This window comes from Urocampus carinirostris, chromosome 14 (genome assembly GCF_059441175.1).
Source record: "Urocampus carinirostris isolate Australia breed hairy pipefish chromosome 14, RoL_Ucar_1.0, whole genome shotgun sequence".
In the NCBI taxonomy this organism is placed as follows: Eukaryota; Metazoa; Chordata; class Actinopteri; order Syngnathiformes; family Syngnathidae; genus Urocampus; species Urocampus carinirostris.
The window spans coordinates 28,384,774-28,398,211 of NC_142362.1; the positions used below are offsets into that span (position 1 = coordinate 28,384,774).

At 38.2% G+C, this 13,438-nt stretch overlaps 1 protein-coding gene across 1 annotated transcript; it reads right to left on the reverse strand.

Moving 5' to 3' along the window:
- Positions 1-5,924: 5,924 nt before the first annotated feature.
- On the reverse strand, positions 5,925-11,823 carry abhd13 (abhydrolase domain containing 13). Its single transcript, XM_088352696.1, has 2 exons — positions 11,662-11,823; positions 5,925-8,684 (listed from the first exon to the last, which is right to left on the reverse strand). Exon 2 carries the CDS (start codon positions 8,657-8,659, stop codon positions 7,604-7,606), a length of 1,056 nt encoding a protein of 351 aa, XP_088208822.1. The 5' UTR covers positions 8,660-8,684; positions 11,662-11,823; the 3' UTR covers positions 5,925-7,603.
- Between the last annotated feature and the right edge of the window lie 1,615 nt (positions 11,824-13,438).

A 13,438-nucleotide genomic window follows, 5' to 3' on the forward strand; every position in this document is an offset into this window, starting at 1 on the left:
GGCTTCCACGTCCAGGGCTGTGGCCCCCTAGCAAGGAAGCCTGGTGCAGGCCAAACACGAGGCCTGGATGGTGTATGGCCTTCTCTCCCTCCCCATGGGCTGAAAGTTCAAAATTTTGGTTTTCTTCAGGGGACCATGCAGAGACCCTTCCCCAATGTGATGCTTTTGTTTTAAATGTAACACGGGAAAAATATTTTGCAACAAACCGCTCTTGGTGCTGGGTAATAGTATCCTTCTGACACGCATTGAAGTCCTCTCTTATCATTGAAAAGAGTTGATTATCTTAAAATCAGGCTTATTGATCAGTTCCTTTAACCGCAATAGAATCCATCACCCCATTTCTTCTCATTCATAATGAGAGTTTTGCAAAAATCAGTCATTTCAAGCTAAAATGCCATGTTTTTGGAGGATTGCTTCTTTTAGAATGAAATGAGACTGTACTGTATTCTGAAACTAAATCAGGTGGGGAATCTTCAGCATCATCTGCTGGTCGATTCGGTAACTTCGATTCTAATCTAAAATCATTTAACAGTGTACCGTGATTTAAAGCCATTCTTCCAAACCTGGACAGATAGATTTCAATTTTGTTCCGAAGAGCGGGCCAAAATCCCTTCATAGCCCATATCAAAATTGGTTTGATGATGTAAAACCTTTCGAATTGATACATATGCAGAAAAACTGAATTCAGGAAGGGGAATTTTTTCACGGCACTGTATGAATGACATTAAAAACGAAATAAAGAAATATGTTTCTATTTGAAACACGCCAGCGACAAAGTTCACTGAAAATAAAAAGTGTCATTACCTGTCAAACTATATTTTCTCACATGATTGCATTACTTTGAGGATGTTTTTTTAATGACCTTTATTGCATGTTGTAGCACAAAATACACAAAGTGAAAAGCTGTTCATACAAACAGTGACATATGGATAAAAACCTAGAAATGGTAAAAGTGAGGGAAAGATATTCATTCGGTGATCTCTTCAAGCTGAAGAGGAATTGTTCAAATGTCTGGTTGTGAAAATGTACCATTGTCAAGTCTTAGTACAAAAATGAACAAAGTGCAAGTTACTTACGGAAACAATCGCATGCCAGTTCCTGAAAGCAACATATATAAGTAGTTTCATTCTGATTCATTCATTTTAAAATTAAAGACATTCAGACATATGTTGCAGCTGTAACAACGGACTCGACTTACTATGTGTAGGGAAAATATTGGCCCAGCAATACATTTGTCATTTTACCCAATTCCAGGCGTCAAACTTAAAACTAAGGAACTGAAAATGTTTTCTAAGAATCAACAACATGTGAACCACAATCGTGATATGGAAACAGATTCCATCAACATTTTATATTAAATTTAAAATGAAAAAAAAAGTAGTTATTGCAAATTATTGGCCTCCTGTTCGCTCAGGTCAGTTCCTCCTACCTGCCTAACAATGGCAAACAAAGTGCCACTATGTGGAATAGAGTCTCTCTGTGAAAGGCTCAAATATCTGTGAAAGGGATCACTGGAGAACAGACAGCATTATGACGAGCAAAGAACACACCAGGCAGATCCAGTATAAAGTTGAGGAAAGGTTCAAAGCAATGATGGAATACAAGATTTTGCAACATTTAGAAATCTCCTGAAGAACTGTGCGATCAAAACATAGAGAGCATAAAACCACTCCATCAAAACCGGGCCGTTCCTTTAAACTAATGGCCCAAACAAGGAGAAAAATAATCAAAAAAGCAACCAGGAGGCTCACGATCACATTGGTTGACCTACAGGCATACATAGCTGAGGTGAGACAATCTGTTCATATGACAACTATTAGTCGTACTCTGCATAAATCTGCCCCATTATGGAAGAGTGGCAAGAAGAAAGCCATTTGGTGTTTTGCAAGAAGCCACATGGGAGATACAAACAACATGTGTAACACGGTGCTCTGGTCAAATGAGGCCAAAGGTGAACTTTCTGGACTGAATACAAAGCATTACTTTTAGCGTAAGAGTATTACTGCATATCACCCTGAAAACAATCCCCACTGTCCAACATGGTGGTAGTAGCATCATGCTCAGGGGTTGTTTTTTTTTCATCAACTAGTGGGAAGTTAGTTGATGGAGCCAGATAAAGGGCAATTCTGGCCAAAAATCTGTTGAGAGTCTGCAAAAGACCTGGGTTTGGGGGCATGGATCTTCCAAACAAGACAACAACCGAAAAGCAAAATCTACAATGGAATGGTTTAAATTATATTAGATGTTAGAATGGCCAAGCCAAAGTCCAGAAATCCATTTCATAGAGCATTTGTGGAAAGATCCGAAAAAAAATGCAGTGCAAAAACGATCACCATTATGCCTTAAGGAACGTAAGCTTTTATGTAAGGAAGAATGGGAAAATATTTGTTAAAATGTGCAAAACGTGCAAAATAAACTTGTGGCTGTGATGACAGAAAAAGGAGGTTGTGCAAAGTATTAACTCAAAAGGTTTATTACATTTGGTTTCTTTACATGATTGTCTCACATGTTGTTGATTCTTAGAAAACATTTTGAGTTTTTTATCTGTAAGTTTGAAGCCTGAAGTAAGACGAAATATCCAAAAGTCATTTGGGGGCCACTACTTTAGCCAGGGACTATAAAGCAGCACCCCTCCTCAGAAGACTTTGCTTGATTAGCTCATTACCAGCCTTCTTATGGAGTGCGGCCATTTTGGCACATGGTGGGAGAGTGACAAACAAAGCCAGTTTTGTGTTCCACCATATATTCTGGACTATAAGACACACCTAAAAACTCAAATTGGGGTTTTGAACCTGGGTCATGACATTACAAGCGCTGACACCTATCCACTTGACCACCACTAATACAAACAAAACATGAAAAGGCATTACAAATGTCCTATTATGACACTAATTTGTGAGAAAATGATTTCAGAGAATGGAGAAAACAGATATTTCGTCCTCGAATATATAAATAAACGCAAAGTTTATCATCAGGTACACAACTTGGGGTTTTTTTGTCCTGCTTTTTTGCGTTTATATCTTTTAGGACCATTTTTTTCTATTCTCTAATATTAGTTTCTGGCACCGTGAGTACAAATAAAATTCAGATACAATCTAACCCCGTTTCATATGTCCTCTGTATCACTAGTGGTATACTGATTAGTATTCAGCGCTCTCAGCAGCACGATTCAGGTTTGAATCCCATAGGTCATCAAATTCCCTATAGTCCAGTGCAAGGGTCTCCAACCTTTTTAAAGCCGAGAGCTACTTTTTGTTGCTATCAAACGCAAAGTGCACCCAGTTTGACATCCATTTCTAAAATTACACCCTATGTTAATTACTATGTTGTTATTCTGTCATTACCTCATTATTATCAGATTTATCATTGGAGGTTGGGTTAAATAGACTCAACCAATAAAAAAAGTATCTTACTTGAAAATCACAATGACCCAGCATTGGTGAGCAATTTTCAAAAGGGGTCTGCGTGCATTGGAGGTGTCCGTAAGAGCACCCTGGTTCCCGCGGGTACCACGTTTGAGACCCCTGGTAAGAGCACCTTGCATATGAACAAAATATGACCAAACACATTTTTGGGGGGTGCGCCTTTTCGTGCGGAAAATATGGTAAATGCCAAACAAAAGACATTCTTGTAGGAGACAAAATCCAATACGCATGCATTGAAAAACTTAAAGAAGCATTGTAAAAACTCATTCAGTGTATACAGGATTCCTATTGCAATTCCAGTGGATGGATAGATTTGACAATGAAAAAATATATATGAAGAGACTGCTTTAAAAAACGCATTCTGAAATTCAAAAGGGGGAGTTCTTGATTCCATTTTAGAAAGGAACGCTTCCATTTCACAGAGGAGTATTATGGCCACGTGAAGGGAAATAAAATCACACATTTTCCAGACTATAAGACGCATCTAGAACCCCAAATCGGCCAGACATTTGAAAGTGTGTCTTATAACCCGGCACACTTTATAATAATATAATAATAATTTCCTTTGTATTGTCATTCTTTGTAACAATGCACACAGAACGAAATGTCGATACACCTGACCCGTTGTAGCGGGTCGATGCAGCCGCAGCCAACAGAGGGCGCCGCCATTATACCAATTAGGTATGTCTCGGCCGAGGCGCGAACCAGCGACCTCCCAGTCCCAAAGCGGGCACACTACCATCTAGGCTACTGAGCTGGTATATATTATATACCGCAAAATACACTAGAACAAGATTGGAAATGCATACAGTATTTTAACGGTATACTACCGTATTTGTGCGAAGATTAATCATTCGTAAAATACAGGTGAAGAAATCGAAAAAAAAGTATGCAGTGAGTCGCCTTATAATCCGGTGCGCCGTATAGTGCGGAAAATACAGTCTATTAAATGTGCCAGATAATAACATAAAAACGCATTCGATTTTATTTCATTATTACACTATTTTTTTTTCTCAAACTAATGTCAGACTGTTAAATGGAGAAAAAGAAATTTAGTCTTAAAATAAATGAACGCAAAGTACGATTCATCATCAGATACACTCAATAGTTGTTTCGCTCGTCGTGTTTTGCATTTATTCAAATCTTTCGGGACAACTTTCCTTTTTATTTTCTGACATTAGTTTTTGGCACTGTGAGTAAACATAGTGCAATAATGAGAAAGAAATGATCAAATGCCTTTTTATATGTCATCTGTATCAAATGTGAATTTTAAAGGGGTTCACATATGGATGGAATTTTCAGAACAGGATATTTATTAAAGGAAAAAAAGTTGCTAATATATATTAGGCCCCATTACACGCTCGTAATTCTTTTCTCATTTGCATCGATCTCAAAGTGGCATTCATAAGGGCTCCGCGTGGAATAATGACGTTGTATTTACATGAATGTGCATGACAAAAGCATCACATAGGGCTGAACGATTTCAAGAGATAACCAATTGAACAGTAAAGAATGGGAATTGCTGTTTCCACATGAACGTGTTACTCGTCTGACTGTGCAAAAAATACTAAGCGGTGCCCTTTAAGTTTGAAGTCAGGTTAGTGTGAAGTGTCCGTAGTTAATGAGTCCAAGGTGTTGATTTAGATGGAATAATTAACGTATACGTCATTCTCACAAAAAGAATTACAAGGAACGAGGAAATAAATGCTAATTGTGAAAATAACAGTATTGCTTTTTCATAAACTTAATTTTTAGCTTTGTGATGTATGAGCATTGCAGTTGCTTTCCATCATAACATTGACAGAGTTCAAAAAATACTATTTGTCACTGATGCAATCATCAACTGCCAGAACCAAGTAAGAGTATAGCTGAGAACAAACACATACTTTTTGATTCTACTGCACTAGTCGAAAGCAGGGTTTGTAATAGGGCTGAAACTGAAGTTTTTTTTTTTATACAATTGATGAATCAGTCGATTATTTCTGCGATTGATTAATAAATCGGATTTTTAATGAACACATTTAATTTTTCTCCTCTTTATTTAAAGTTTTGGACATATGGGGAAAATAGTGCACAAAAGAGAATATTTGACGATTTTAAATTTTAGTGTTAGTCAAATAACGCAACAATAAACAAAAACGCATACAAATGTATGCCATACAACTGCAAATATGCAAGATTTCCAAACACCTCATCCAAATGTCATATTACATTTGGACTTACTATACAAAAGACAAAACAAAGAAAAGACAATAAAAAACATTTTATGTGTAGCAACATTTTTTTTATTAGGAAATAAAATATTAAATATTTAAACCCACTTTTGAGAATGTAGTCAAAACATTTGAAATTTGATTGAATAACATTCCCGATGTGCAATTTATATATAATATGCTCAAGAATCTGCCCCCTTAAGTACCTTTTAACTGTTTTTTTACTTTAGAGTATTCATTTATTTTCCGACTTTTTTTGATCTGTATCTCTGCAGCACTTTGTTCCTTTAAAAATCAATAACTTTGTAGTGTTTGACGGTTTCATACCGATGTTGTCTGTAATGGCGCATTGTTCAATTAAAAAAAATGACATGAAAAAAAAACCTTATAAAAAACGATCTTGGGGAGCCCTCTGCTGGACCAAGTTGGTACTACAACTTTCAACTTCACTAGGGAAATCAATGCACCTATTTGCGTTGATTTAACATGGTTCGTGGTTCAAAAATTGCGGACACAACCCATCGATGACGAAATTTGTGGCCATCGCTTTTAATACTCTATTTTATCAATTCGTTGTTGCGGCCCTAGTTTGCAATCTCATTCAAGACAGTACAAAATATTTAATATTAGAATGCTTTTTTTGTCCTGAGTATTGATGTCAAATTTTGGGTAATCGTAATTGTATACACAAAATGTAAATCGTTCAGCCCTTGTGTTACAGTCAGATTTCCAAGTCTTGCATGGTGGACTAAAAATGCTGTTGCAGCTCGGGTCTTTGTCGCTCTGCCATGACAAGACGGCAGATTACGTCGCAGCTCAAATATATCTCGGTCAGCATCATCTTTTACAAGTGACCTCAATTATTAAGACAGTGGCTCCCAACCAGTGTGCAGCACCACATTCCATGCCAAATGAAAATGATTGACTTAATTGGTTGTGATATTATTTATTCACAACAAATATTGCATAGATCTACCATCTATGTCAGGGCCAAATGATAAAAAATGAAATGCTCTTCCGCTAGATGCTAAAGGTACATATTCACGTGCACTCTCCTTGATGACACATTTGCCAGTTCAATAAGGGTTGGGACACACTGTATTAAAAATTCACAAAAGCAAGCACTCATGGCTGAAACCCAAGAAAAAGGGTGTTTCCCTTCCCTGAACAAAATACCGTATTTTCAAGGAAATAAGGCGCACCCAGATTGCGCCTTTTATATGCGGACGCAATTGGAAATGCGGTACCGTATTTGTGCCATTATTGATTAGTAGGGCTGGGACGAAAAAAAAAATATTGATTCATGCATATACTGTGAATTCGACACAGTATACCATTTTGTTTTACTTTTTCTCAGTTCAGACTGAGCATTCTAAGTCACACTTTAAATATGTGGGGCCATGTGCTTAACATCCTTCAGAGGACGACCAAATTACTTCGCACAGCGCCTTTTCCTAATTTCTATATGACGAAACGACTTTCCACAATGCCTTTCTCTTCATTCACTTCAAAATCTTGTGCACATTGTCAAAGCTTTGGTCTGAGTTCTGACAATACCCTCGCGGCTCGGCCCAATAATAACACCAAATTGATACAGTGACTAAAAATAGTGCGATAATGAGATGTGTGTCGTGTGCATCCCTTGTGGTTTGTGGATAAGTTCAGGCACACTCCACGCCGCAATCCGGGTTATATTCCTGTTGCATCCAGTGCTATAAAATTGTGACTAGTGATATATTCCAACTGATAAAGAAATGCACAAATATGGATACTCTTAATATTTATGGATCCCTAGTTCTTATTGGAGTTGTAATTTCATGCGCCTTATAGTCTGGTGCGCCTGTATATGAAAGAAATATCGCAAATACAATTTTAATGGGGTGCGCCTTGTAATCCGGTAGGCCGTGTAGTGCGGAAAATACGGTACGTTTACAGATTGTGAGAGACATTAAATAAAAATAGACCTCAGATGATGGTGACACTCGAGGACGTCTGCACACGCTCCTCGTGGGCGTGGCTTCTGAGCAGCTCACTAACAAACTGCTCCAAGGCGGCAAAGTAGCCCTGGCACTGCCAAGTGTCGTTGTGCGTGCCCTCGGGGAATATGGCAAGACGTTTGGTCCGTGAAGGCGACATTTCGTACAATTGCTTCATCATGACCGGCGGAATGAGCTGGTCCGATAACCCGGAGATGAACAGCGAGGGCATGCGGCAGAGCGCCACCTGCCGGTAGGATAGGAACTGGTTCCTGTAGCACCACAGAGGTAGCATGCGCATGGGAAGGAAAGAGAAGAGCGTCGCCGCCATGTGCGGGATGCTGAGGAAGGTGTTTTCCACCATAATCGCCGCCACGCGGTGCGGGTTGGCCGCCGCCAAGCGGATGGCCACGGCGCCTCCCAGCGAGCGCCCGAACAAAATCACTTTGGTTTTGTCCAAATCTGGCCGGGTCATCACATAGTCCAGTGTGGCCTCGGCGTCCAAATAAAGTCCCTCCTCGCTGGGATCGCCTTCGCTCTTCCCGTAGCCGCGGTAGTCCACCAACACCACGTTAGCTTTTAGGTTAACCAACATTAGCAGCGCGTTGGGCACTCTATGGCCGATATTTCCCGCATTGCCGTGAAAGTAGAGAAGGGTGGGCGGGGCAGAAACGGCGGGGCTGCTCTGATTGGCGGCACCGATTCCAGGAGGCGGGTCTCCGCCCGTGTAACGCAGGAGGATGAGGTTGAGCTTTACGCCGTCTTTGGTGCGAATATAAAGGTTCTCGTGCGGGATTCCAGTCGGCACGGGGACGTACAGGCGCGATGACGATGGTTGGTCGGGGAAATAAAGGAGCGCATCTTGGAATTTGTAGAGGATGCCCGCCACTGAGACGAGGATGAGACCCAGAAGTGTGAAACCGCCATACAGGTGGAAGGTTAGGATTAGCGCCAAAAGAGAGACTCGACAGGCGCTCCAGGACCAGGAGACTAAAGTGAGGGTACATCGCTCCACTGACCCCCACAACCTCCACTGCTTCTCCATGGCAACAGACCTTAGTCACAAGAACCTGGAAATAGATTTCTCGATTTAATTATGTTGCAAATGATAATAAACAAAAAACATGTCGACAGAGAAAAGTACATATTTTATTGAACATACTCTGGATTAATACAAAAATTACATAAAAATGATAAAAAAACAATTAGGCACCGTGCTCAGTTAGTCGGGACATACCTATACAAAACTTTTATAAATAAATGATAAATTCATATAAGGTTTGTCATCCCTGTAAACTAAGCACAGGCACACTGACAAATAAAACAAATATGATGTCGATCCTGTGAAGTACATTCAGTAATAAACAGCAAAGCCTGTAACAAAAGTACAAACCAATTCTCAACAGTTTAAAATCAAACAGTTTTAACAAACGGCATTTTTTGTTTATTAATGTTTCAAAAACTTAAATTTGTTCTTCGGACTGCATGCATTTAATTTCAAATACGTTCGCCAGACATAGTGCCAAAGCTCTCTTTTATAGCGTGATATACGCAAAATAAATGTACAATTAATGTCATTAAAACTGTATTAGCTTGACCGTTACCACTGGTGCTAAATGTTCGAACGTAACTGGTAAGAAGTAAGATCGGGCCTATAAAAAAAGATCCAGCCTGACCTGGGCCTATGGGTATTAAAGCCTTACCTAGCTTGAGCTCAACAAATGAACTTGATTCAAGGGGGCCGAGCCCGAAGGAAACCCGAATTTTCAGAATCTATAAATTATATATATATATATATATATATATATATATATATGTATATATAATCTGGGAGGAGAAGGGCTACTCTCTTGCTGACTTGCTGAAAAGAAAAAAAAAAAAAAAAAAAAAAAAAAAAAAAAAAATCAACCCGTCACTGTTATGTGTTCGTTGTTTGTTTTTCTTATCGGAGGATCCGCACGAAGGATTATTTCCCCGTTTTTCGCATCGGAGCCCGCCTCCGTGGGAAATTCATTGCTGATTATTTCTATTATCGTTTTTTCGTTCGACAACATCAGCTAATTGTTGCAGCCCTACTAAATACAAATCAAAATGGCTTATAGCGGAACCTGCACTTCAGGGACACATCCTATAATCAAATACCTGTTTTGTTACTAGCAAAATGTCACCTGGATTGGCTACCAAGCAGAGGATCGACTCATGGAAGAAGCTAGCAAGAACAAAGCACAACCAAACCGTGAAGGTGCCAATTCACAAAAAATTGAGGAATTACCACCAGCTACAGGTAAGTGGCCATCGACTCATTAGAGATGAGCAGTAAGGTCCACCAAAGGCCATCTACCAATGTTCCCAAAATTTATACTCCTGCAGGTATTCATCATAGACAATGGAGGTGAAACAATGCAACCTCCTATAAGGCACCCCCAATCCATATTATCTAATATAAACTAGACAAGGTCTCACAGTAGCCTACTCTGCCCGAGCACACTGGTTGAAAAACACTGCCTAAATCAATATGAAATGACTTGATATATCTTTTTTTGTGCATGAGACTCTATAATCCAAAGTTCTCCGACGGTATTTGCTACATGCAAATGCCCCGCGCTTTGGGAAGTCATTGACTTAAAAAGTGCCATATAAATGCAGATCATTTCATTTATCTTCGATCTAGAAAGCAAAAACAATGTTCAGGATCGGTGTTAAATGGACACTGTCTAATATTTGACAACTATATACTGTGTTGGTACACCTTTTTCGTGGCCAAATTCAAGCACTTTTTAAGGACATTGAAAGCTAATTTTCAAATATCTCAAGTACCATTAATAATATAAATTAAGTGAGGATCATGTGTATTCTGCAGAGCCAAAAATATATTTCAGAGTTACATATGGGATTTTTACTATTGCATGTGCATTTATCAAGATATATGTGGATCTTGACTAAACCTCAAATATATTTGGTAGACCCGAACGATACGAGTGAAAATATGTTTTAGACAATTATCTCCTCAAGTGGGTGTTGGGTAAACATGACATTAATATGTAGCTTACATTTCGAATTGCAGGAAGTTCTTTCCATTACAATTGGCCAGTAAGAAATGCTACATTTTTTTTTGCATTGTCCATAATAAATGTCCATAGTTAATATGTAGTCCTCAAACTTATAAACATTTTATAGTGCCGTTTAGTTATAGCATGCACCTGTCCTCTTGGGAGGGAGCCATAGGGGGACAATGCCATACAAACTAATACCAGCTGACATTAATCACAGAAAATAAATGCTATGACAAAGTGAAGCCACAGTCGGGATTTTTAAGCGGACTTGTTAAGAAACATGTCAACAATTTTGAGCATTTACAAGCAGTTCATCCAGAGTTCACACACTATCCAATCCTTGAAAACAATAATCAAATTCAAGCCATTTCGAGGATTTCAAGCACCAGTACGAACCCTGCAGACGAATCAAGGAAGAACACAAATTACGAAGACTCGGATCTACCCAACAGTCTCAATCTTATTCTTTTTCTGCCCAGCTTTTCACAAGGATTTGGGTTTTGGGGGGGTACCCGCAGCAGCAAGATAGTGGACAATCATATCTATCACCTGGCACACTTGTTATAGAGAATAAAAAGACATAGCCTGACCTACAAATATATAGAGATGTACGTTATGTGATAATATTAATTTTATGATTCTAATCAATAATATTTCATGCATAATTATAAATGATAAACAGTGTCCTTTTAAAACAACCAGAGCCACACCCAACTACTTTGCATTCCAGATTTAGTTGACAGGACAGCATTGTAGCAAGGTATGCTAGGGCTAACCAAACTGTAATTTCATGTTCACATAATTCTCATTTTGTTGAATTAAACCCTTAGTGAGAAATTAATAACAAAACTAGTCTGTTAACACGCAATTGACGTTATCGTCGTGGTAGCCATTTTGAGCGTTGTAGGAGGCTTTTGCACGCCAAAGGCTATCGAGAAGCTACCTAACGTGAACTAGTCAACGTTAACCGTTCAGTCGGCCACTCGTAACATACCTTCCTTTCATTTTTGCTTCATCAGACGCTCAGAGTGTCGTGAGCTCGGTCGCAAAATTATTATGAAGACCCCGCCATACAGGTCTGCGTCATTTATGGGAGTTTCATTAACTTGAAGTGCTCTGCCCTGACAGAAAACCGGTGGAGCTCAGTTTGCTCGGTTAGCATTTCCGTCATTGTCTTCCGGGTGGAAGTTACGCCAAAAATATAGTTCCGGATGAAACAGTTCCTTGTCAAGTCAAGTCATGTTTATTTGTCTATCACTTAATCGCCAGGAGTCTCATAGGGCTGCACAGACCACAGATTATTGCAAACCACAGGTTATTACACCATCCCCTGAACTAAAACCTACAAAAGGGCAAGGGAAAACTCAAAAACCTCAAGATGAGGAAAATGAAGAAACCTTGAGAAGGGACCACACATGTTGGGTCTTATTTCGGTGATCAGCTGAGAAACTGCAATATTGATCCATATCAATAGGTGGCAGCAAATTACCATTTTCTTTTTGTACAGTATACTAAAAAATAAGTTCACAAGGTACTACAGGCAATATATATTTAGTGAATTGTTTAGTTTCATTAATATTTTAATATTGCCATGCCAACAATTGTAAAAAAAAAAAAAAAAAAAGTAAAATAAAAGATTGCACATAATTTTGCCTATTTTAATTATCAACTCAAGTCATGTTTGTTATTGTTTTTTATTTACGAAGAAGAAAGAAAATAGAAAACGTTAAAATGCAGTAAAAACTGGGAGATGCAATGTTTTCTCATTTCAATAATTGTTTTTGTTATATTTCTGGAAAATCAAGATAAAAATGTAGTAAATCAAGTAACAGATGCAGTTAAGTCCAAAATTAGTATTGATAACCCGTCTTACTTACTCAAGCACGGTTCCCACAAATGATGAAAATTAACTTGATTCCGTCAAATAAGGAACAATGTGACTCAAGCTTTCATAAAAAAAAATAAAAAATAAAAAATACAACAACATAGACGTTGTGTCATCAATTAATTTGTATGCATTTGTAACGGACAGTGTGTTTCGATTTTTTTAATGAGTTTTTGGGCTAAAAATATTGAAAAACAATGCAGTAAGTACTGTAGTTACAGTATAAGGCTGTTACTTACTGTTACAAAAACACACCACACGAGGTCTCTCTTCCATTATTATTAATTTCTCAAAATGTCTTCGCGGAAAAAAATAAAAAACTAATGCCTTAAATCAGTGTTTTTCAGCCTTTTTTGAGCCACGGCATGTTTTTTACATTGGAAAAAATTTGCAGCACACCACTAACCAAAAATGTGATGAAATGACACTGAACAGTATATTTAATTACAATATAATTTATAATACCCTCGGTTTTTACAGCACAGACACCTGACAATGACATATTTGCAGAGAATGATTCATAAATGTTTTATAAAATTTTAAATTTAAAAAGTGACATTGGATAATTTCTCACGGCAAATTAGTGTGTCGTGACACAGTGGTTGAAAATCACTGCCTTATGTAATGATAACAATTCTTCCCGTGATGTAAAGCTGACTTAATGATCAGTTTAATAGGGTGAAAATGCAGTTTTGGACATATAATTTTAAGACATATTCACTTATCCTGTGTTGCCCAATGCCCACTAACATTTATCTTGGTTTTGAACAATGTGTTTTTATATTCTATGAATGTAACTGTTTATTATGTCTTTAAAAATATATAGATCATCTAAGTTTTATTTAGCCATTCTTTTGTAGCTGCTGATCTTGTTTTCCTGTGCCAG